This window comes from Hoplias malabaricus, chromosome Y, assembly GCF_029633855.1.
Source record: "Hoplias malabaricus isolate fHopMal1 chromosome Y, fHopMal1.hap1, whole genome shotgun sequence".
Taxonomy (NCBI): Eukaryota; Metazoa; Chordata; class Actinopteri; order Characiformes; family Erythrinidae; genus Hoplias; species Hoplias malabaricus.
The window spans coordinates 40,754,104-40,781,635 of record NC_089820.1 but is presented as its reverse complement, the minus strand read 5'-3'; the positions used below and the strand labels follow the sequence as shown (position 1 = coordinate 40,781,635).

Below are 27,532 nucleotides of genomic sequence, written 5' to 3'. Positions count from 1 at the left end.
ATCTCTTCAAGAAGCTGCCTAGTTGGTGGTGGGGGGGATGGTTATGGACACTGTGCTCCCTCCAATAGGATGCCCATAAACACACATGAAAGGAAGCAGGCACATGAAGCATGAGTATGTACTACCACACACACACACAGGTGTTCAACAGCCTAAATGTAGGAAAACCTACATGTTTAAAAAGTGAAGAGGCATCATTATCATTATATATTATTATGCACCAAACCCTGGAATAATTTTCCAGAATGTCTAAGAGCACTAAATGATCAAGACTTTATCAAATTAAACAAAAACTAATTTTTATAATATTTAGCTTTTAATTAGTATAATGTATTATTTTATATTTTGTTTAGTGTAAGCTGATTAATTCTTAATTTTATATACATCTTTTTGCCTTTTAAATATTTTCAATCATGTCCTTTTTTAATGTTCTTATTTACTACTTAAAGACAAAGCTCTGGTTTGTAATCAAAAAACACTTTTCATAAAATTCAGAAAACATTTCCTCAACTTTTGCTAGCTCTCCAATCACTTTGCATGCTGGAAACCGATGTAATATGTTTATAAAACCCTAGTGTCAGTAAACGAGTGAAAAAACCCAACGTGGCTTGATCAGACGTGCCAGGTTTCCTCTCTCTGTGCTCACGTCCAAGAAACGGCCTACAACCCTCTAATGGCTGAAAATCATGAAAAAAAGATGAGGATATTGATTTATTCTTGCTCAGTATGGTGGGTAATATTGACTTTTTTTTTGCTGTTTCCAGTTATTTAGGAAGACACCCACCCTTTTGTGAGGCTGCTAACTGCATGAAAGTAAGCACAAATTGAAAGTGCTACAAAACTAAACAGCTCAATTTACAAATGAATTTCTGTGGTAATTCAAACAGTGAATAAAAATTTGCAGACAAAAACTTCAGCTACTTACATAGTTTTTTTTGTCATACATACCATTTCACCCTAAAAGAACTTCTGACTGAAAACAAACCATTGACTTTTAACATTTTGAACCCCTCTTTATAAATAGTGATATATATTAGGTGTAAAAATAAGCTTTAAAGCATGTTTTGTTTAAAATATAATTATAATAAAAAATTCAAACTTTCTTCTGTCATTGAGTCATTTTACAGAAAATGTTGCATACTTTTTTAAAAAATGACAATTGTCATTTTATTGAACAAAAAAATAGCCTAAAAAGTAAGAAGGTTGAAAAATGGCTAGCAAGAAGAATGTATGGGTAATAGCACAGAAAATTCTGATAAAAACAAAAATAACTAGACACAGCTTGTGGCATTAAACAGTGTTTGAACCTTAAGTCACTGATTACATGTCCAGTAAAGGATGGTAAAATATTTGTGAAGAATGGTGCCATTCAACTGGACTTGGAAAAACAATTATTGATGACATGTGGTCAACCGTGCCTCAGACTTTATTAAAGTAGAATACTGATTACACCTTACTTGGATTAATATAGGTAATACTATTTTATGACGTATATTATATACCCAAGTACACTCCTTGTTAGCATGCACAGTTTGAAAAGTCTCTACAGAAAAGCATGAAATGAAATGAGACACTCTGGAGCAGCTGTACATGACATACAGATGCCATGAGTTTGCCACAGGGATATGAATCCCTCCAGCACTGGGCACTGGAGCAATGGTGTATGATCAAGAACTAACAATCCAGCTTCTGACCTCACTAATTCTAATGCAAACAAATTCACACAGCAATATTGCAAAATCTAGTGTAAAGCCTTCCCAGAATAGCAGAGGTTCATACTGAAGCAAAGGGGGATGAGCTTCCTGTGAATGCCCTTCATTTTGAAAGAAATGTCACATGACCTGGTTTCTACTGCAACAGGCAAAATATTTACAGTTCACATCTGAACTGTTCAGATCTAAGACCTATCAATCAACATATGTACCATGTAGAGCAGACTACAGCCATGCTACTGCAGTAGCTTTCTTAATGTAATGCTAATCCATACGTGGCTGATTCCATGGAGTGGAGTGCCCGTGTTTAGCTGTGTTTTGGCTCTTGACCCAATGCTAATGGTTTCTGAAGGGCCCTGTGATAATTCTATTAGCAGCTTCATGCCAACATCATGCCCTGTCTGTATCTGAAAGGTCAGGTCTGGCACACTATCGTAAACAGATATAAAAATAGAAGCTAACAGGCTGTTTATGTTCTTGGTTTATAAGAGAACAATTAACTTTCATTAGACAGCCAGTGTGATACAGTACTGAACACTGGGAGAATGTCCAGGATTTTCCAGGTTTCCATGGTGGCCTAATAGTAATAAATAATACTAATACAATTTTATCAATACAAAAGAGGAGTGGGCAATCCCATCCACAAAGGACCGGGCCAGCGGTGTTGCACAGTAAATTCACCAATGTTAAATCAACACTATTAGTGTTAACTTAACACTGAGAGTATTAAATTATTACATGAGCAGTGTTAATTTAATACTAATAGTGTTGATTTAACACTGGTGAATTTACTGTGTGCTGTATTTTAGTCCATTCAGGCCAGAGCACACCTGATTTCACGCATATAATTAGTTGGTCTCAGTAAAACAAATGATCATGTGCCACACTGGCCCTTTGTGGATAAGATTGCCCACCCCTGATATAGAACAATTCATCCACTGAAAGCAAATTTAAATATGAATTTTATAGTTTTGACTTATAGCTTTTTCTTCATTTCTACCCTGCAAATACAGATACATTTTGCACAAAAAATTTGCACTAAAATTTTATATTTAAGTTCCTTGTAGAGAATATATTAGCTTATTTTAACTTCAACAAAACATGTATTTAGACGGGCAGCACGGTGGCGCAGCAGGTAGTGTCGCAGTCACACAGCTCAAGGGGCCTGGAGGTTGTGGGTTCGATTCCAGCTCCGGGTGACTGTCTGTGAGGAGTTGGTGGTTTCCTCCGGGTGCTCCGGTTTCCTCCCACAGTCCAAAAAAAACCACATGTTGCAGGTGGATTGGCGACTCGAAAGTGTCCGTAGGTGTGAATGTGTGTGTGTCTGTGTTGCCCTGTGAAGGACTGGCGTCCCCTCCAGGGTGTATTCCCGCCTTGCGCCCGATGATTCCAGGTAGGCTCTGGACCCCCCGCGACCCTAAATTGGATAAGCGGTTACAGATAATGGATGGATGGATGTAATTAGACTAGGTGTGCCCAAACGTTAGAAGGTACATTTGTGTTTTAAAAAATAAATCTATTGTTTTTAATTAACTAATTTTAAGTCCCATGCCTCCTGAGAGATGCTGACTGTGGTGTTGTTCTGTAAAGTATTGTAAAGAGATTAACCTGTTCTTCACAGCAGGACCAATTAAGGCAGGGCAAGTGAGACATTGGTACTGATTGCTGAATGTTACACACCTTGTTATCTAAATAGGTAATTTGGCCTTTATACCAAACACCAGTGCTATCAAATCCATGTTCATGGCATGTTAAACTGGCCTTGGACTCGACCCCTGACTGGCCTTTGCTGTGGAAATGAGAGCTGGATTTGTGTGGTAGCTGAGCCTAAAGTCACTAAGGAGTTCTCCTGTTTGTTTATCCAGACGAGGCTCAGAGAGGGATCAGAGAGTGTTCTCATAGGAGTGTGGAGGTGCTGAACACGGCCTTTCACAGATTCTCCTCCACTCTCTCTGCCAAGATCCACTGACCACTCCTAGAACTGAAACCCAACTCCTGGACTCTTAACCCCTCCAACCACCCTATAGTTAAGTATATGCACTTGATACTTGAAACTGTCAAGCGGAAAAGTGTATAATGTGCATTAGAGTCAATACTTCAGACGAGAGGTAAACCTGTAACTAAAAAAACTCCCCAAGTGTGTTTAAGTCCAATATATTAATTTGTGTCCAGTGGGTAATGTTTCAGCAGTTGATGGAGGCAACATTTTGGTATAGCAATCAAATTCAGCATACATTCACATACATAGCTCTTGTGATGCTATTTACATCATAAAATAAAACTGGCAACAAATATTGTCCAGAAATAACATATAATTCAGTGTCATAGAAATTTTGCATCATGGAATTTAGGTGGCTTTTGGAGACATTGATGAAGAGAGAAAATCCCCAGAGCAGGAGTGTGAGCTATGTTCCTGTGTGCTTATTGGCTTGTGCTGCTTTTTATTCTTTTTTTTTTTTTTCTTTAGCCAGTTAGTAATACATACTACTGTTAATTACCATGGAATCTATAGCATGTTCCCCACCATCTATACATTTAATACTCTATACAAGAAGTATTAAAAGTATCTCTGTCTTCTACAATCGCATTTTACCCAGACTGTCCTTCTCAACTGAATAACATTGGACTTCTACAGCGGTATAAGCAGAGTATCATACAGATATGCAATCTGTTCCCAGATGGTGTTCTGATGTCCTTTTCAGAAGTTTCAGACATATACAGATTATTCAGGCTTCTTTAGATCATTTCAAATTTAAATCTATCCTTAACACTGATTTGCTGCACTTGGAGTTTACAGAGATTGAACTCTGATCACATCATGTGAAACAAAAGCTTAATTTCAAAGATTTACTCTGCTCTATCTAATGAATGTTTGCCCTCTTTGGGTAGTCTTAAGGGTATCTGGGAGAGAGATCTATAGGAGATTATTGGTCAGGATGTTTGGCTTTCTGCACAAATTTATATTCCAAATGTACTTCTGTTAGCATACTCAAAAAAAATGAACTCAATTTAAATTAATAATAATTTAATAGATTAATAGATTTTTTTTACACCAATATATCCGCACAAGATTTATGCAGACAGATCTGATCTTGGTTTCAAGTGTCAATCTCATAAAGGCACTTTTATTCATTGTTTCAGGATTTGTGACAAAGTTAAGATTTTTTGAGGGGAAAGGCACATAATAGCACTATTAGCAATTCTTAATAAACATTTTGTACTATGCCCCCAATTACATGTGTTAAGTGGTCACCCAGAAGAAGACTATAATGCAAAGAAGATATTTACATTGCTGGCTTTCGTTGCCAAGAAATGAATTTTGCTCCTATGGTCCTCTCCTCGGGCATGAACATTAGATATGTGGCTCTCCCAAATAGTGGCAATACTCCCTCTTGAGAAACTGACTTTTGACCTGCTTCAAATATTTGTTTTGGCAAATATGGTCTCTTCTTTGGAATTATCTTACAACTTAAAATGTATGTATTTATTTAAATATGTATGTGTGCGTGTGTGTTGTTATGGCCTTATACCCTGGATACCCTATTTTGTATCAATCTTTCTTTAAAAAAATATGGTTTCCCCTTCGTGCTATGTTTGCAAATGAGTGTAACTGCTTATATATGTCTGTAACTGTTACCTAACAAGTGCAATATTTAACAAATATATATATATATATATATATATATATATATATATATATATATATATATATATATATACACACTACAACTCAATTGGACAAATGCAATTATGTGGCCTGATTTTTTTTAAAACAATTTTTTTAGTTAACAGGTCCCAAACATTCTCAGAAAACTGGCAAGAGATTTTGTATACTCTTACATTTAAAACAATACTAAGTAGTACCTTAAGATGACAGCTTCAGAAATAATCGTGATGCTTCACTGAGCTGTAATAGGGATAATAGAGCCTCTGTGGTTTCTACAGTCTCTAAAATTTAATTTTACTCTGCAAACGTTAGGGGGTGGGGGTTTTGAGCAAAACAAAATAATCTTAGCTAATGCTGCTTTAAAGCTGCAATTTCTTACAATATGAAGTATAAATGCCTGAACTTTCAGTTAGTAGAATTCTAGAATTCTAAGATTTTAAGTAAAGCTGACAAATTTTTGTATCAATCAGGCCCAATAATAGAAGACAAAAAAAAAGATATGGATTTATTTTCTATATCAGGATACTATAGTTCATAGTTCCAAACCAAAGGTCGAGTTGTGTCCAGCTGCTGCGTAGACAGGTGCTCTTTATAGCAGCTAACATTAGTGTGTGAGCACCCTCTATGTATCTCTGATCAGACAGAGCTCATAAATAACTCAGTCAAACAAAACACTAACAGGACTTTTCTTTATGGTTTACACTATGCACCTTTACACAACAAAATCAAAAACTGCAGCCAGGAGCTATGATGTAAATTATTGTGAAAAAGCACCTGTATTCAGTTAATGACATTAATGAACTCCTCAGTAGCAGAATTCATAAAAAGGTCATGCCGCTACTGCCTTAATATCAAACAATGTTCCACAAACTAAGACCAATAAGTCACACATGCTAATGAGCCAGCAAACCACACACTGCAGCAAACTTGTGGCACTAAAAATCCTCTTTAATGTTAGTCAAACATATAATCTTTCCCAGGCTTTATATAGTCTATTAAATTTTTGTTACCACAGCGAAAAAAACTTTAGACCACAATGATTGTATAACATGATTGTAGACCACAGTTTGTATAACAGAAAATGTATATACAATACATAGCATCAGAACCCTTGGCACCTGAAAAAGAGAACCCTTCCTTTTAAATGTGAAGCATCTCATGGAACTGGTTTGTAACTTACTAATGCATGTTTAAGAATTGCTCCAATTAAAGTGCTGTGCATCGAATACACTGCGTGCTTGTTTTCACTGTACATTGTTTTAATATGAAATGTTCCAGTACTGTAGTACCTGGTTAAAACTGGAAACAACAGAACCCAACAGTACTTGGCTGTGGGGCTGGAAGGTAAAAATAAAATCAAAGAAAATTTCAAAGAAAACAGAATCACAGAGCCTCATTTTGATAGTGTCAAATACATATACTAGTGAGCCAAAGCTTTATGGCTACCTGCCTAATATTTTGCTTGGGAGAACTCTGATCTATGATGTTTTGGGAAACTGACACATGCCACTGACCTAAATATTGGGGACAAGCTGCTCCAGTGTTTTTACTCTGCCATTCATTCATTTTCTGTAACCCCTTATCCAGTTCAGGGTTGCAGTGGGTCTGGAGCCTACCAGGAATTACTGGGCACAAGGAAGGAACACACCCTGGAGGGGAGGCCAGTCCTTTACTCCCTTACTACTACTTTCAATCTTTTTTTACCTGGCACTGTCTCAGTTATCACAGATGACATTAAATAACAAAGGGAATCATGAGCTGCACAATATTGCAGTTTATAACAACAATTGTGGAACTGCGTACACATGACTGATTCCCAAATGTCTCTTCGTTAGAATCATCATATATTGCCTCAGTGCAGGAGCCACTATTAAAGACTGGCGTAGTAGATTATGTAAGAATTAGTGAGCCAGCTAACATCAGAGTAGAATCTGGCCATTAATATTACTACTGAGAAAGTGTTACAAGGCTGAATTTTCAGGTTCAGGACCAGGTCCTTGTTCAGAATCTCTCTCTTTTTAGGTTCAAACAAGTAAGACCATGTTGATATGACCCAATTTCTAGCTTGCACTATACTGACTAACTGGGCAGTTCCATTGGATGCAAAGGCTGACAATCTGAGGTTCACACCCACACAGATGGTATAAGAACAATAAAACATATTTTTTATGGTTTTGGTGGAGGAACAATGAAAAGGAAACAATATTTAAACGGTTTTGGTATATGTTTCTTTTTCACATATAAACAACTGAGTGGAGAGTTTAAAGGACCTGCTTTAAGACCACAGTGCATCTAATGCAGTCCAAGATGCCTTTGAATGTCAGAACTGTTTCAGCAGGAAGACCTGGCTCACTACACAAGAAAATAAATCGGATACATTTTATAAGGAACATCATGGAACTTAAAGAAAAAATAATGAAGTAACTTGTAAGATGCTTAAGGGGCATCACCGAGTTATGAGATTGAAAAATTCATTGATTCCTTCATTCATTCATTCATTCATTGTCTGTAACGACTCATCCAGCTCACACACCCACACCTATGGACACTTTTTGAGTAGTCAATCCACCTACCAACATATGTATTTGTGTGTGTGTGTGTTGTTATGGCCTTATACCCTGGATACCCTATTTTGTATCAATCTTTCTTTAAAAAAATATGGTTTCCCCTTCGTGCTATATTTGCAAATGAGTGTAACTGCTTATATATGTCTGTAACTAAATAATAAAAAAAAAAATATATATATATATATATACATACACACACATATATGGAAACCCACGCGGACACAGGAAGAACACACCAAACTCCTTACAGACAGTACATCCAGAACGGGACTTGAACCTACAATCTCCATGTCCCTGGAGCCGTGTGACTATGACACTACCTGCGGTGCCACCGTGCCAAATGAGCTGTAAAATGTCTGTTAGAATTGTATGTTTTTATTTTCAAGGATTATAATTTTCTATTGATTGCCCATCCAGGGTGTGTCCCCACATGGCTCCGGACCCACCACAACCCGACCCTGAACTGGATAAGCAGTTACAGGCAATGAATGAATGAGTGAATAATTTTCTACTAACTTATTTAGTATTTTGCTTTCTGCTGACAATTGGTAATCTGTACTATGACCATTTCTGTTGTCTCTTCAGCAAGTTTTACAATTAAAACTTTATGATGTGTTCCACTTGAATTAGTACTTGTTTTTGAATGCATGTTGGAAAAAGTTTTCAAGTCTGCCCCACAAAACTCACCCCTTACCACACGTACATGTGAAACACAGGGAAGTCTACATCTCTGCATCAGCTGAAAAAGATCCGAACACCCAGGGGCAAACACAGCAGGCATGTACAGAATCACACACATCTTGCCTTGTCATCACCTTCTCCTGTAGAACTCAAACATGGATACTGATTATGGACAGATATGCTAATGAGCATGTTTTTTGAAATGTTCACACACTTGCCTACTCAGTAAGTTTCCTCTCTGTGTAACTTTTTGATTAGAGCAGGCGATTTGCGGGATGCCTGCTTTTGCACTGCTACTATTCTTGGGGAGATTTGCATGCTAGGAAGAGAATTCTGGGCGAGGGCCTTCAGCACCTGTTACATTGCCCCAGGGTCAAAGCCTCTGAACCTGTGGCTCACTTGACAAGTTTTATACTAAAAACAGAGCTACAAAGGCAACTGAATGGCAAGCCCACACAACATAGTCCTCAGTGTGCTCTTGCCGAATGCTTATTTTAAAAATGCACAGCCACACGAAAGCAAAAACAACAAGAGCTATATCATGACTTCTAATGTTAGTGATATATATATATATATATATATATATATATATATATATATATATATATATATATATATATATATATATATATAGATAGATATATATAGATATATATATAGATATATATATATAAATTATTATATTAAAGATGTTAACAACAAATTGACCTGGCAACAAAATACCTGTGGTTGTCAACTGGACAACAAGCTTTGGTGACTAGTTTGTTAGTTACATTTTGGTAAATCAAGTTTTACAAGATTTTTGCATCAGAAATATATTTTAAAAAGTGTTGTGGTTAAAATCTTCTCCTACAAAATGTGACAATGGTTCAAGAGCCTGATCATTGGCACAGAAATAAAAAAGAAATGCGCTTCATTACAAGGCTATTAGTAGTGCTCTGTAGGCAGCACTGCCAATCTGCAGTGATATAAGCACTGCTGGACTTTAGTTAAATTTAGGACTACATATGTCTTCAGAAGAGTTCAACAATCATATATTATCATACAATCCTAACTCTGTTTGAAGTCTGCCTCTGGAAAATCTCCTTTTGTAGGTCAAAGTCAAAGCTTCACAGGTGGTGCTGAATAGTAAATAAAATGACTATGTCAGTGTTTTTGACATTGTAACCTTTCGTTCTTATCACCACAGCTGTAAAGAAATGAACCATTTCACATCAAATCCCACTGGATGACTTTGTATACATCTAAGCAACTGAATTATGAAGACAATTTGCCAAGAAGTAAAGAACCCAGTACAATTTCCAGTATGAGCCAAATTAAATCTGTTTTTAAGAAGACTTTTCATGAAATTCAGTATAGGACATCAAAACTGTTATAGAAGGATACTATTTTTTCTGTTCAGATACTGTGTTATCCTGTCGTTCAAGACATTTATCACAATCCAACTGTCAAATGCTATAAAAAGAGCAAAGACAAAACAAAACTGTATGGAACAGGATCTGTTTGTTGTGAACAACACCTGATAGAGCAGTTGTCATAAAGCATTCACTCGCCATTCCAGCTCAGAAACAAGATGATCTAGTCCAATGTAGTAAAAAGCAAGCCCATTTCAACTGTACACCAACTACAAAAGCTTGATATGCCATGTCAAGATTTTATTCAATTCAATCAGAGATTAACATTTAGAGCATACATATTTCCAAAAAGACTCCCTGCCGGGACCGTTCTATCAGTGAAATATGACTATCTGAGGTGATGAGTCTCTTAAAGCTGTCTATAATTAATATGAGCCCACAGTAATAACCAAACAGCAATTTGTCAATCAGTAAAGCAGTACAGTAGCCTGATAAACACAGTACAATCCAGAGACATCTCTCATTCTCTGATCCTGTGAGATAAATGGGAACATATGGGTGTGAGTTAAGGCTCCAAACATCCAGATAGCTAAAGCTGTTTCAGCTTCACAAGCTCTATGCATAAGAGTAAACCATGCAAAAATTAGACATACAAAGACTATACTATGAACTTGTTCAAAAGGACATTTTTCAAGTATCAATGAAATGGAATAAGATAAGCATTACACTGATCAACATTTCAGTGACAACTGTCTACTCAACAATACAGAAACAGTTACAGTGAACAAGCAAGGCAATCTCCAATGTTTGGATTCGTCTGGAACTTTTGAATTTCAAGCAGAGTTTCCAAGACAAAATGTACTGGAATAATTCCAACGTAATATTTTACACCCTGCACCCTATATTTGCTTAAATGCTTAAATGAACAGCCACAATAACCCTTTTAAAATAAACGTTTCGGTTTTTTCTTAATACAGTTATGGACAGCACTTAAGTTACACAACATTATTTGCATTACAATAAAAGGACATTCAAATACAAATGTATACAGAGGTATTGTTTTACAAAGCTACTGGTGTTACTTTTTATAATAAATGCTCAGTGGCAGATGAATGACAAATATATATAGCCCTATAAATATATATATTTATTTATTTTTAAAAACGCTCTATAAATACACATTTTAAACAGGGTTCTATTCTATAAAAAGATGGCATAATTACATAATGTAGAACAACAAAGGTGTAAATTGGTGACCAGGCTATTAGTGTTGTCAGGTCATGTGTGAAATTCAGGTTTTGAAACTTTGAATCAGATCAGAGAAATTCATCAATTTCCTCAAGAATCACAAAAAAAAAACATTCTACTAATTAGCTTCGCTGAAGGATGAATGTATCTAAGGGAACTGTGGCTGACCTTTGTCCCTGACTGATGTGAGGTAAATCCTGCCCCTGAGAGAGGAAATGACTTCATAGCTGCAGCTGGTACATAAGAGACACCTCCGGCTGAAACATCTGTCGAAGAAAACAGATAAACAGTTTTGTTCTAAAAGACAGTATGTGAAGAACAACTGACATACAAATGGAATACACTTTCATATTTCTAATAAAGGTGGTTTGAATAATAAAAATACTAGTAGCATTAACATATATCATGACATAAAGTCTTGGATTTTCAGATTTAAAACTAAAACACCTTTGAAGTATAAAGAACTCATCAGAAGATCATGACATTTCAAGTCAACAGCTGCAGGTGAAATGATGGTTGCAAAGATCTGGTTAAAAGCTACTTTTAGATCACTTCTTCACCAAAATACAACAGTCCGGGCAAGTAGATTAGATTCTGTTGCCACTTACCTAAAGAAATCTTTCTGATGTTTTGTATCTCCAGCTTCCTATGCACATATTGTCATATGACTCGCAATCGCAGATTTTGTGTTGCTTACTTTTTACATTGTCAAAAATCATTTCATAGGACGATGTGTCCAGCATTATGAAAACAACTCTACCACTGATATTAATAAACTTTGTCCAGCAAGTGTTCCCACAGTCCACACATGCCTGGTGTCAAGTCTATAAATAGGCCCTTGTCTCAAAATCACACCTCATAGCACCCGTGCCTCTTTGCGGTTTCAAATGCTTGTCGGAGGGGGAAAACGTTGTTGTTGGACTTACCTTGGCTTGCAGTGGACGAGTACGCCATGCCGTTATTTATTGAAGAGCCTGGGCATCCTTCAGACACTGCCGGAAAGTGTAGGGCTCCTAACGCTGGGCTGAGAAGGGGGACAGTACTGCTTTTAGACTCCAAATCCCACAGCAGCCGGGTTGGCTATATCTTATGACCCAGCTCAGATTCAGGCCATTACCTCTGTAAATGGCATGAGGCTACTATAAAACACCTCCTCTCTCTTTTAATAGGGAAACTGCCATTACTAATGTTGCCTACTGCACTTACAGATTCATTAGTGGAATTAAAATTCATGTACTTTAATTTCATATAAGAGCTTTCAAAATATCCTCCCATCTACACCACATTAGCCAAGCCTGTAACAATCTGTCATGAGTAATCAAATGTTCAGCACTTTCTTTACATACATTAAAAGTTCAAAATTAATATATAAACCATATCTAGTGACATGAATATATATATATATATATATATATATATATATATATATCATCACTGCAGAAACAAAATGCTGAGACCTTCATCTTGGTTTAAGTTTAACAATTAATATCAACAGAATTGACAAAGAATTCAATTTGGTTACATTAACTTGCATTAAAAGTTATAACAGACGTTTCCTTCATTTGTAAAGCTGTGTCTTTGAAGACATATTATATACTGTTTTGACAGCAGCAATATATATGTATGTGTAATACATTTTATCATCGTCATCATCATCATCATCATCACTACTTACCCTTCTGTGTAGAGCGATCGGTTCTGTAGATGAAGCTTGCCCTTCACATGCTGGTCCCAGTCCTGAAAACGTAACACACACACACACACACACACACACACACACACACACGCACATGCACGCACACAAACACACACACGCAGTCTGTCAGTCAACACTGAGCTTCCCCGATCCTCCTTTCCGAGTGCAAGATTCCACAGTTGGGCCAATTAAAGAGACACAGAGCACACAGTGTGGCTCAGACAAGAAAGAGAGAACACTATGCTAGACCGAATAAGTGAATAAGAGTGACAGACAGTTAGAGTAGTGCTGTGTATCCTGCCTCTTAAGCCTGCCTCTAGTTTCCATAGACCAGCTGCTCTCTGGAGTTTCACACAAACCTGAGAACAAAAGGTGCTGTGATTAAGCATGCTGCATGACCTCAGCTTTGTTATAGTGACAGCTGCTGTCACTTTACATATCAAAAAGGAGCCCTGTCTCCCTTTGAATTTATTTAGGTTTTAAAAAATGAAAAATATATTAAGCTTACGTCTGAAGGAATACTTCAGTATTTTGGTCTGTAATGCCTATGGCATACAGTCAATAATCTTAGACAAAAAATTCAATATAGTTAAAAAAAAAAAAAAAAAAAGAAAACAAGAGTCACAGTTCAGTCCCTAATGGTATTTTAATCATCCATGGCTTGGAGCCCAGTAGTGTGGAAATGGCCCCCCTGTACCACATCACTCAGTATGATACTCGCCAATGCAGACCACTGTTAGTTAACAGAAATGGCCAATTAGTGTTCTCATTCAAGTGTGCTGGCCTTCAATAACTGTGTAAACAGCAGGTCAAAAAGAAGTGGTGGCTGCTTTAATCCTCCCAGCTTGGCAGAACTGTGTGATTGAGGAAGCTTTAGCAAATGGGTGGAAATGGCAATAACTGAAGAGAACTTTGTCCACCATTTGCTGACAAAAACTGTGGCAGATGAAGAGTAGGGCGAACAATAAGTCATTGCTTCACCAGTTTGCTGTTTATCACTTTTATAGCCACATATGTCTAAAATTACTGGGGTGAATTTTAATGGAAAACAATATTACTACAGGGACCTTTGTCACATAGTAAGCAATATCACACTTGATTACGGTTGTTGTTGACACAAGACTGGCAAGAGTGCTGAAGATAATCAGTTTTATATTACATGCTTTTATTAATGGCCTAATATTATGTCCATTGTTAAGAGTAAATACTTTATCACTATAAATTATAGTAAAAGCTATTTTTGCTGACATCAGCATTGTAGATCAGTTATCCATAATGTCTGAAGTCCTGGTCTATTTTGATTTTAATATCTTGGTTGATGTTAAAGAGAAGGCAATTGATTTAAACCAACTTAATTCATGTGTAGCAATTAACAATTTCTTAGTTTTATGATATAAACATTTGATAAAACCATAACAACTTAATTTTCATGAATCCTCAAGAGTGTTCTAAAATATTTTTGGGGTCTAAAATATTAATGAATAAATGGAACAAATGTGGTTAATTAGAAAAGGAGCAAATGTAGTTTACTGGCTGATTTGAATCACTAAATCAAGTGGGCCATTTGAAGCCCACCCATGCAATCCAACACTTGATGAGGCTCACTCACCTTCAAGTTGTAAACCTTCTTCTCACAGATGGTGCATTGATGGGGCAAATGTGATGGTGTCACCCCGTGATAATCATTTAGCTGGTGGGCTTGCAAGGTCATGCTCACACCCTCTTCACTGTTGTGTTGCTGCTGGTATCCTACAAAGCCTTGCAGCCCCCCTGTAACACTGAAACCTAGACCACCCCCTGGGCTGAACCTTGGTTCTCCAGTTGGCTCCTCAGGGTTGTAGAGTTCTGCTCGTGGACCTACAAACCCCTGGGGGGCTTGGCTCCAGGTACTGCCTCCGGCCCCATGGGCCATATCCAGTTTGCCTGAGAGGGGGAAGCCTGTTGGATTTTTCCATTGCTCTTTTTGCCCGGAGTCCTGCACTTGTTCACAACTGCCTCCAGCAAACAACCCTTGTTGAGTCTCAGAAGGGTAGAAGTCTCTTTGATAGTTGTTCTGGACACTGTTCTTTGTGGCTCCGTATTGTCCTGGGTCACCTACTTTACTGGAACCAGCTCCAGTCTACAGGTGGGCAATATGACAAAAATGTTACATGGTCATAATTTAAGACATTTCTCACAATACAAAATATAGATCACCATTTTGACACCATGCACTGGTAGTGTTCCATTTTAAAACAACCACCAAAAACTGTGGGTATAACTGTGAATCAAGAGTATGCTCAAAAAACATGAGTACAAAATATGACCAGAAGTATGAATATATTGCCTACCTCTACTCCAGTCCCTCCTAGAAACCCAAACTGTACTCGACGGTCTGTGTCTGTTGGAAATGTTCCAGATTTTTTTCCATATTCCCCATGCTGATTGGCATTCTGGTTGGACTTCCCGGTGCCACCATAGTGGGTGAGTCGGACTGAACCGCCGTTATGTGAGAAGCCACCACCCACCAGTGTGCCAAGGGTGGGGGCAGGAGGAGCAAAGGCGATGGGCCCTGTTTGGAAGCCTCTGCTGTGAGCCTGGCCGATGCTGGAGCCCCTGAGTTGGTTAAACAGTGGCTGGGACATGGCCACATTGGAGAGGACCTGGTTGAGGACAGTAGCAGCAGTATTGCTGCTCTGGGCGAGTTTGAGACGCTGTAGGGTGAGTTGGGCCTGAAGCTGAGCCAGCTGTATACTTGCTGGACTCAGCAACAGGTTCTGGCCTGCACCTCCAAGGGATCCACCCACAGGAATCGCCTTCTTCTCAATCTTTTCTCCTGAAACAGAGCTGTGAGGAGACAAAAGGCTCAAAGTGAATCAAATGTGTCAGGAAGCAAGTGAGAAACATTACACAATGTGTTCTGATTGACAGGTCTCTAACAATATTCATTGTTATTCACTAGTTAAAGTAAATATTTAAGTCTAATCACGTCAGTCGTTTCTTTTTTTTGTTGGCTATTCACTATCATGGTCATGGTCAGTCAAGGATTCATTATTCCCATTTGCTTCTGTTGTTTGTCGCATTACAATCTAGTGTTGACCAAACTAGGATGGATTCCGTGCAGGCTTTCTTCTACTTGCGCTAAATAATTGTAAAGTAAATAAAACAACAGGCATTATGATGGGGCACAGCTCCAGGTTTTTTGGGTTTAAACCCTGCTTTGAGTCACTGTCTGTGTGTTCTCTCTGTGTCTGCATGGGTTTCCTTCATGTGTTCCCGTTTCCTCCCACAATGCAAAAACACATTTGTAGGTGGACTGGCTACTCAAAAAAGTGTCCATACAGTGTGTGTGACTGTTTAGGCTGTTTAACCTTGTTTAGGCTGTTGTTCTGCCTTATGCACAGTTATTCTGAATAGGTCCAGACCCACCACAACCTTAAACGGGCTGAAGCGGTTACAGAAAATGAAAGAAAATATTAATAAATTAACTAAACTGAAATAAAATTTAGATTTTCTGTGATTTATCACAGTTAGTGAGTTTATCACAGTTAGTACCTGACTAGGTACTCTCTTTGCAGTAACGTCTTACAAATTTAGGTACATAAAAATAATAACCTAAGCACATACTAAGTGTGCACCAATATGTTTCTGACATGGTTGTGCTTCTCTAACACAAATGCCTAAAATTTTAGCCTTTTGCTTTAAAATTAGCATGACATAAAATTTGAATCTTACATTATAAACTTAACTAGGTAATAATTCACCTTAAAAATGAACTAATGCCATGTCATACATTTGAAGGAATGTATTGGAGGCTATAATTTCACAGATTCTAATTTAAAAACATGATCTTGGTGGAAATGAGAATATGGCTGCTCTGGCCTGTGTCCCCATGTGCCAAGACCGTCTGTTCCTCTCTATCTGATTAATGCGCTCACATGCTAGCTAAATTTACCACAAGCTACTATCAATCACATCATGTGCGCAACCCTATGCTGCCTTGTGTTCTTTTCACACCTACATTTTGTAAGTACAAAATCATATAATGTTAATTATTCTCTCTTTAATCATCCAACAAAGGGAAATAAGTCTTAACATGCATTTTCATTTCTTGTCTCAGAGTGATTGCTGAGCTGAGACCAGTATTTCTTTTTTGTAGCTTGGAGATTTATTTAATCCAGACAATATTTAGAGCTGATTTGAATACAGCGATAGAAATCTACAGTTCTAATTTGTTCCCCATTAGGGAACACAACTAGAGCTTTCATGATTTTTTTTTTTTTTGAGGTTTTATTTCATATCTGAATTTGTGCAACTGAATCTTTTAGGAGGATTAACACCTCAGCACTATGTTGTTGGAGGCGTCTGGGGTAATGATATGGACTTACAGGACCATTTCCAGATCGTAAAGTTAACACGTTGATACCAACCCTAAGGAACCTTCCACATGAAATAAAAAAATGTAATAAAAATGTATTTATTGGCACGAAAAAGCATCTTGATTCATTTTGATATATCTAACATTTCCCATTTTCAGATTTTTTAAGAACATTATTAGATCATTTATGTTTTGATTCTCGATATTTACTCACATTACATAAGCTTATACAAATCACTTTACCTTTACTCATGTTTGTACAGTTAAAATTATTCAAAAAAACCCCCAAAAAAAACATATATATATATATATATATATATAAGCGGCAGAGGTCTATAAATGCATAATGACGAAAACTTTAAGACACTGAGGGCTGTCAGTCTACCATGATAGCAGATACAGTTAGCCATCAGAAACCATCAAGATGCATGAGGTGTAGGCATGTGAAAGGACACCCCTGGTATTCATACTGGGTTGCACTAATTGTAATCTATCAATGACACCACACTGTGGTAGCAGTCCTTACCAAGATTTACACACAGCTAGGTTTCATATAGGATTATTTAAAAATATCATAAACCCTAACTGACCTCTGCAGGTAAACATACAACAGACTCAGTCTTTTGCCTCTATTACACTGTTAAATTTAAACCATAAGCATATATGCATACAGTTATATGCATAAAATTTGGGCATCCCTGGTCACTCATTCATTCACACATATAGACACTTTTGAATGGCCAATCCATCTACCAACATGTGTTTTTGGACTGTAGGAAGCAACAGCAGCACATGGAGGAAGCCCACGCAGACAACTAGAGAACACATCTCCTCACAGAGAATGACCCTTTGTGGGGCTTAAATCCACAACCCCAGAACTGTGGAGCTGTGTGACAGCGTCACTACCTACTGCACCATACCATGCTGATTTCACTTCAAAATAATTTTTTTCTCCCCAAGTTGCCATTTAAAGTTCTGGTACAGAGAGTGAATTAGAGACATGTCAGACTGGCTGTTATACATTGCTGAACAACTAAACTGCATTCTCTAGAGTGCTAATCAGTGGCATTTGTGATCCAGAATATATTATTCAACATCAATACTCGACTTCTCTAATGCTCTCATGACTGTATTATAAAACAAACAAACAATCCTCATATCAATGTTCAAAAACTGAGAGTAAAGCCATCCCAAAGAAGCAGAAGTTGGAACTGCAGCAAAGGTGGAGAAACAAGATTAATACAATTGATTGCAAAAGAAATATCAGATGGGCAGTTGTGGTGACACTCTACAGTGTCAATTTTGTTTATTTTCTCAGTGAATACAAAAACATAAATACAAGAGAAAATGTGAGCTAATATGAATCCTTCATATATATTTGTTAAATAAACAACACACTTGATTTAATACAATCAAGTATTAATTAACCTCTGTAAAACTAGGTATTGGATGATTATAATAGACTGCTGACCCATCCAGTTATTTTATGCCTTGCACCCAATGATTCCAGGTGGGCTCGGCACCCACTATGACCCTGAACTGGACAAGCGGTTACAGATAATGAATGAATGAATAATAGACTGCTACAAGGAAAAGGGTTAAACAACACAAACACATGCAAAATATTACTTCTTAGGTTAGAGATATACTTGCTGTTTGGCCAAGTGTTTGCATAGACAACTATCAGCATCTTGAATATAACTGTTCACATACTAGCCTATGCGATATGCTTGTAACTACAGGCTTCCACTAAAGAGCAGACCAGAGAAAGACACAGGCAATTGCAGACTTGGCTCTGACACAGCCTTTGTCAAAGCGCTCGCCAATTGCGATTCTGCTGAACACCAGCACTGCTCCTACCATTTACGTGTGTACTGCACCTTGCGTACGTGTTGCATTTATTTTATGAGGCAGCCCTGACGCATACACAAAAGCATACTTAACAGCAAGTATAACTCTATTCTTACTAGGGCTGTGCCATATCATATCATTTGCAATTATGTCATAATTTTAAAAAGGTCATAATTTTTTAAACAATAAAAAAAAAATCAGTATCATGATAATGATATTCTGACTTGTTTATGTAACAACTTCATACAGATACACATAATACGGCATACTTTCTTTACATGAGTCTTTTAGGCACAGTGAAGTACAGTGGAAAGTGGCTCTGAAGTGAAGGAATTTGCTCAAAAAAAGGGGAGTGACTTCAGTCATGTTGAGGTGGTGTGGTTACAGAATATCAGATGTACAATAAACCATGTTATTATGTAAGAAATGAAAGATGCCTATAACAATAGAAGGGGGTAACACATCTGTTTCACCACTTCGAGGAGAAGCACCTGGAAGAGGACAAATAAAGGAGCAGAACCTTGGTGAATTACTGTTTACAAAATAAGCAAATGTTTACAGATTTTTTTATGACTTCTTCTAAATGAAAATATTTGTACATTTGTAGTAAAAAAAACTTTTTAAAATAAATAAATCCATGTAATAGTATTAATATATATTACAATACTTTGAATATAAATACATTGAATATAATTAATATTAATCTAACATTTATTTTGTTGCAATAGTGTGTTCTTAAAATGAATAAAATGTATTTTTCAGTGTTTTGTTCATATTGCTAAGAATATTATCACCAAAATACCCTGAAATATCATGACATTATTTTAGAGCCATATTGCCCACCCCTAATTTTTAACTTTTAATAAATTCGTAAGGCTCAGAAAAATAGCTTTAAATATCATTTTCTTAAGTGCCTAAAACTTTTGCAGAGTACTGTTTATGTTGTCATTAGACCAGAGCTGTCCACGGTTACGCATGTGTCTATACATATGTATGTGGTTCCAGTACTGTTTAATCGAGTCATATCCAATGTCATCTTCATACCCTTTACTAACAGTAAGAGATTTAAGGACTGAAGAGAGCACGCAAGCATCTAATGCCATTTTAAAGCAATACAGTCATATCAAATTTAACCTACAGTTGTCAAAATATAGGTTTAAGGCAAAAAAAATGACCTGCTCTTATTCTTTCATAAAGCCGTTCTTAGGATGAGACACAGCATTCATAAACGTGATTTTATGGCTAAAGCAGGCTTGTAAGACAAAGCAGCTGTTGTGCTCTGTGACACCGGACTCAGAAATGTGTACTGTGGTACTGTTTAAAAATCTGACAATAATACTACAAAAACACCCCCACCCTACCCCCAATCCCTTATCCCCCATATATGTGAAGCTACATACTGAGGTTTGTGTTCAAGTGCTTTAAAGTGTCCAAGTGTGTCCTATATTTAAACAACCAAGAGCACAGTGAGCTGCTTTAGAAATACAAGGGAAGGACATGAAAGTGTCAGGAATAAAGTAAACTGCATGTCCCACAAACATACAAAACATATTCATATGCTCATGATATGAATGAGTGCTTGTGCACTTTCACTACATTCAGAAAGCTTCTAGACTCCAACTTAAATAACATTCCCTGAAATAAATAATATTATAGTGGACGTTTCTCTCCCTTTTGCTGAGGTAACAGCCTGTAATATTCTAGGCAATATTTACAATAAATACCATCTGAGCATTTACAATGTCAGGTAATGATGTTTGATGTTAAAGTTCTTCGACTCATTCCGAAAGTATTGTAGTGCAATGCATCACTCCAGAATACAGTTTCTCTGCTCCACAGTCGTGGGCTAGGGGTGAGTTTTATCCCTCTACTTCACAATGGGCAACGACAGTGTCCCTGATTCAAGGGTTAAAAAAAACTGTACTGGCATAATATTATTAACTGTATTATAGCATTAATTGTGTCTAGACTAAATTAACGGTGCCTGATCAGAGCACCCTATGAATTCGTTTAGCATTTATAATGATTCCACATTCAATTTCAACTTAATTAGAATTAGCAAAAAAATAGCGTTAGATGCTAAACATGCTTCTGTGTGTCTATGCTGGGGCAGCAGTATAGTCTTTCACTTCATATGATCTTGCTCAAATGTATGTGTGTGTCATGGGATGGAGCCAAAAATTTTGATTTATATAATAGGCATATCAGGGACTGGATTTTGAACCATATTTGGCTGCAAACTCACATAATAGTGGATAATTTGATAACACTAAGGAAACATAGAAGTGAACAGAAGTTATACCCTCTCCAGTAAAGTACACAATTTCAAGATAAAAGATAACAGAACAAATGTATTTACTGGGTCCATCATACTTTTAAAGGGGACTCAAAAGTACAACAACCCAGTTCCCTGGTGTCTTAATGAAATGTGACATGTGGTATGTTGTGATCAATATACCACAAGGCTCAAACCACACTGCACATTTCTAATCCTGTCAGAACAGCCCTGTTCAGACGCAGAGGGAGACTTATGACCCTTTTACACATGCACGGTAATCCATAAATGTTTACCAGGAGGAGCTGTATGTGTGAATGCAACCACCCGCAACATTCGTTGCTGACATTACCCAGACTTTATCCTGGTAGCATTCTAATGAATACTCCATGTAAAATCCAAGTCAGCATATGTGAGAACGTAGCAGGACATTGCCCTGAGTTTGTCCTGCACGTGCTGCACAGACGCTGTGCCATGCCTAAAACACATGTTTCATCTCCTACTGTGAGAACGTGCCTGACACAGAAAATCTACCCCTGTGAGCTGCATGTGTAAAAGACCACTCAGGGACATCTCCAGACCCAAAACACCCTGAGTTTCTTTAGAAATCCTACGGAGCTCATGTGTGAAAGACATCAGAGTAAACCAAACACAACACAAGGCACCCAGCAGTCATGTGTGAGGAGCATAAATGCATGATATAGTTACTTTAACTTGTTTTCATCTCCATATTTAATAACTACATTAAATTCCCTGTGCTTGTTGTGTCAGTTTGGCTCTGTTTAACCTTGTTTTTTTCTGTAACTGGAGAGACTCAGACAAGGAGGTGGGACAACTCTGAGGTGCCCGTATCTATTATGACACAACACAAAATCAGAAGAACTTTTTTGTATGAGGACATATTAAGGATAGACAAACTAGATAGGGACTACAAAATGCATTTTTTGAGTGTATTAGCACATTCATTTGGGAATCTGAACCCACCAAACCACAAATTGCATGAAGTTTCATAAAGTGCTTTTTGATAATACATCTCCTATAAAGAATGGCAGTGACATATGTACAATGCAGAGCCTGTTTCTATTCACAACATTATTGCAGCAATATAATTTAAACAAGTTAAATGCGAACATTGTGGTTATGTGACATTATGCAACGGTACTATAAAACGACAAGAAAAGCAATCAAAAAAGTCAAAGTCAAATTTTGTAAATTTTGAATTACATTTATATGTTACACAAAATTGCTTTAAAACATATTTTTATACCTAATAATAAGTGCTGTCAATATTAATGCATAATATGTTTTAATGCAATAATTAACTTTTCTACTATGTAATACTTCTTCACATATTGTAATTTTTTTATGATTCATTAAGTAATGTAAATAGTTATGCTGCTGTTGAGTTCAGAAGGGAGATTACATTTTATGAATGCTAAAATATGTATAAAACCTCACAACTAAGTCTCTCTTACCCCTCCCTCCTCTTGTTATTCTTTCTCTATCTCAAATACACGCACGCACACACGCACACACTCGCACACACACACACACTCGCACACACACTCGCACACACACACACACACTCGCACACACACACACACACTCGCACACACACACACACTCGCACACGCACGCAGCTGCTGCTCCTGTGTTTGGCACACTTCCTACCACACTTAATCCAACTGTTTATCTCTTAAAAATTTGTTGAAGAATATAGAGGTCAGTGGCGTAGCCAGAAATTGACCTTTGGGTTGGCCTAGGCAAAAGTGGATGGGCACAATTATTCTTCCTATAATAATAAAAACACAAACCTTAGGGGTGCAGAGGAATTCATTTTTGGGTGCGTTCAGATTGGTTATGCGCTTTACGCAATGTCTCCTGATTGAATGCCTCGTGCTCCCGTCACATCTAGGGTTGCCAAATTTCTAAAAACAAATTAAGGTATGCCAGACCAGTAAGAATCCTTTCTGAACAACGGCAAAGTAGAATCTGGCCATGTATTTTGCAAACACTGTATTACTCTAACCGCGACCCTGAAATGGAGAAGCGGAAAAGAAAATGATGATGATGATGATGATGATGATGTATTACTCTATAACTGCTGTACGATTTTAAATTTTTCATTAATTAAAATGAGATCTGAAGTGAAATCATCTTATCAGGCCAAGAGGTCTAATAGATAGTCTCATCCTCTTTTCATTACCATATTTAAATGATCAAGCCAATTTGTCATGCATACTAGTATGGTTATTTGTTTCATCTCTTTAATACAAGGTAGAACTTGCATTTTCACTTGAAATAAATCATGATTAGACACATAATACTGTTGTGACTGATTTTTATTTGTGATTCACATCACTAATATAAATATAATTCCATTGGGTTGAGCTTTAACTGACTCTTTATTCTTCATTTAAATTCACATTTTTTAAAGCTGAGCTGTTTAGAAGATGAAAAATGCCATCAGTCATGATTTATCATAGCAACCTCTATAAATAATTACCTAAAATGGACAGCCTTGCTATAATAGCATTTTAAAATATTTGTATAAAATAAAACATTTTATTCATTTTATATGTTTTCCTAATTTCACCAGTCAGTGAGACTTTCCTCACTAGGGCCCAACCCTTCACATTTTACTCAGAACTGTAGCTAATGCAACGTCCCTGAACAGCTCAACATGAATGCAAATTTCCCAGAGTTGACACATCAACTGACAGACACCTGTGCTAGCTAAGAGATTAGAGACACACTGGGAAGAAGGGGGGCATGCTACCCACCCAGACAGCCAGGCCAGTTATGCTTACAATGCCTCCTGGCCTTGTTTGGCTGAGGTATAGCCTGAGATTGACCTTCCAAAATCCTGATAATAGGACCAACACTCCAACAAATATTTAACTTAAAAAAGCTAAACTAAAAATGCTGGGAGGTTTCAAACTCAGACTGAAAATATTTTAAAAACAAATTCAGAAACCAAGTCAAATTAGTCTATTTGAAAGTAAGAATACTAGTTACATTTACAAAGGACAATCTGGAAATAAATAATAAAAAAAAATCTAAAGTTTACTGGTGGTTGCTTAAATAGTAAATAAAATGTCTATTTATGTTATAGACAAGGTGAACTCTGAATGACTTTATGTATATCTTAAGATAGAATTATACAGAAAATATCCCTTCAAAATTCTCAAAACAGTTCTGCAATGGAAATATATTAAATTCCACAAGTTACATACAACAAATGTATATTTTGAAATATTTACCTTTTAAAATCCTACTGAACATATTATTATTATAATTATTATAATAATTATAATAATAATCAGTTATTCAGGAGAAGTCAATAATATTACTTAACATAATTGAAGCAACCATATAATTTTTTTTATTATTTGTGGGCCCTTTGGGCAATTGGCATAAAAGTTATATACAATAACAATGAAAATAGCAAAAATTTGAGATAAAATATTTGTTCCAACAGTAAGGATAAACCATCCTAAATCAGCTCAGTACATTGTTTTCTTTGTCTAGCTCAACATATAAAATTTAGGTTGGCCATTCTATTAACCACTGTGTTCTTGAAGAAAAAAAAATTAGTATGATTACGCATGTTCAACATGCAGTCTGACCCACTAACAAGCCTAAAATACCGCTGTGACACATAGCACAGCCCAGATCAGAGTTCAGTGCTCTATTCTGGTCTCTACACCGTCCCGCTCTAACTCTAAGAGCTAAAAATCCAGGTGTCAAATCTCTCCAAACAGTTATTTCCAGCAGTCATCAGACAGGAGACGTTACAAATAATTACAGTCAGGACTACGCACAGCTTGCTCCATTAAAAAAAAAAAGAACCCTTAGGGTTATTTAAGCAATATCCAGGGTTAAAAGAGACATAGAGCAAACATTGATATCCTGAAAACCTTGTGGTTTAAAGAGAAGATTGAACTATTTGTGCCCAGAGATTGCAATTGTTATTGTTTAGAGTCCAACCTGGCAGCTAATGTCTTCTAGCAATTCTCACATTGCATAACACAAATGGCTAGAATAGGTTTCTAATTTGTCCTCAGAAGCTTGTACTACTAACAGGCACACTTAATATAACCAAATATATACCAAATAGCAGTTCACATCTCTAGTTCCACAGAAGCTTAGGTTACTAACAGGCTAATCAAACTGATTTAACTTCACTTTTGGCAAAACAATCTTTTCAGTGTCAGTGACAATCAGCAGCAGCGGCTACAGCCTTTAAACAGGGCGGGAGACCACAGGATCTAAGTTTAAACAATAGCAACAGGGAAACACTGATCCCTGCGCTCTCACTCAACATCCCCTATGCGGCACACATGTGATCAGAAGCATAAAAATGACAGAGGGTGAGCACAGTATGGGGAACAGTGGTAGACAAAGTGTGAATAATTTCTATCCATTTTATAGTGATCAATGCACTCTCAGCAACAATGGTGCACAGCATTTTGCCACAAACATAACAGCCCAGAACCCACGCTGGGCCGTTGACCAGAAATCTGAACATAACTCCCAGTGCAAGAAGGCTTCTCATTCCAGACAATGTACTGATGCTCACATGAATAGATTACTGACACTCAATCGCAGTGCCAATAGCAATTGGCATGCCTTTTATGTAAAAGCAAAAATTGGCCTTGTGTCCATATAGTCCTTGACACTGGAAAAAAGATGAAGCATAAAGCTACAACAATAAAAGGAGTATGCATCCCAGGTATAACATTTAAGATGCGTGTAACAAACTTTAACAGTTACATTATCATTGTGGAAAGTGATTTTCAAATGAAATTTGCACAGTATATCAGGGCCTATATGTGGAAGAATGACAAATTGAAAGTTAACTGATTATCACATTGTACTACTACAGGCAAAAAAATAGTTATAGGACATGTAAAAGACACCACATTAACCCAGACAAAGTTAATTGATGTTCCCTAAATTGATCTTTCAGAGTACACAACTACCAAGGCTGTAATAAGTAGATCCTGTGTCTACAAGAAAAAGGCAAATTTTGCCATCTACAAACAAATCTAGCATAGGGAGCTCGGACAATGTTTAAAAACATCAACAAATCATATAATTTGGCCACTGGTGTCCAAACATTGCATACAAGGGTAGACACACATATTTAGAGCCGGTCCCGACTTTCCTAAGGCCCTAAGCAAATTTTTGACAAGGGGCCCTCCTACCTGAACTCTGTAAGCAATTCTATAACAGCACGTAAGGTGGAATAGAAGAAAAAGAAGCAAACGTAGCTTTTTATTCTCCAGCTTGCAGCTCTGTGTCATCTTGAATTATGATGTTATTCTGTCCAGGCACCTGTAGCTCCTTCACTATTTAAGGTGTAACGAAAACGTCAAATATGCCGGTGTTAGTGTGATTGTTTGAATATCGCGGCAGCATTTAAGGTGGAATTGAAACTTCGAAGAATTCAACGTAGCACTTGTAAGTAACTATGTCATTTTAAAGGTGGAATGGAATGTTAAGGACATTCTAGAGTGTACTGGTGTGTTAGGGAAAGTTTGACGAATACTAGACAGTATAAAAACATCAGTACATGTTCATTTTTCTTCTTCAAAGCTTGGTTCATGATATTGTGGCGCAGCGAGGCTTTTAAGGTTGTGGAGAGCATCTGTGCAGTGCACGCCACCTCTGAATATTTTCCCACGGCTATGCACGTAAACTATTATTTATTAACAATTCAACCTCGAGAAGAACAGTCACAGGTTTACCTGACTGCTGTTTCCACAGCTCAGTCTCGTGGAGTCTTTTTTCTCTTTTCGTATCCGGTATGATAGTTTGGCTTCATCTTCTGATGATACACTAAAACTCTCCCTAACTTCAGACGAGCGGGCCTTCGTTAATTTGCGGGACCCTACGCAGAGTGCGTATAGGTCGGTCCGGCTCTGTACATATTAAACGAGTAAATCAAATTATCCTTGTTTTAGACAGCAAGAGACTGCCATACGTGGAAACAGTCCAATTCAGCCAAAGGAAGATACTGCTTAAAATACAGAACGTATTGATATTAAGAAACTAGTATTTACATGGCAAGATCTATTTAAAAATAATAAAAATAGCACTGGTGCCCACTCACATCAA

The 27,532-nt window shown here is 37.1% G+C and overlaps 1 protein-coding gene across 3 annotated transcripts in view; it reads right to left on the bottom strand.

Moving 5' to 3' along the window:
• The window catches only part of LOC136678969 (RNA-binding protein 20-like), a 43,501-nt gene extending 16,200 nt beyond the window's left edge, over positions 1–27,301 (bottom strand). The window contains exons 1-6 of one of the 3 annotated variants that reach the window (XM_066657182.1): positions 27,163–27,301; positions 15,257–15,752; positions 14,536–15,045; positions 12,906–12,967; positions 12,157–12,254; positions 11,399–11,496 (exon numbers count right to left, since the gene is read on the bottom strand). In XM_066657182.1, the coding sequence (XP_066513279.1) occupies positions 11,399–11,496; positions 12,157–12,254; positions 12,906–12,967; positions 14,536–15,045; positions 15,257–15,550 (1,062 nt within the window). In that variant the 5' untranslated portion in view covers positions 15,551–15,752; positions 27,163–27,301. Of the gene's footprint in view, positions 1–11,398; positions 11,497–12,156; positions 12,255–12,905; positions 12,968–14,535; positions 15,046–15,256; positions 15,753–26,619; positions 26,745–26,987; positions 27,074–27,162 lie in introns of those variants that run through there. The other 2 variants (XM_066657181.1, XM_066657183.1) reach the window with 2 other exon arrangements.
• Between the last annotated feature and the right edge of the window lie 231 nt (positions 27,302–27,532).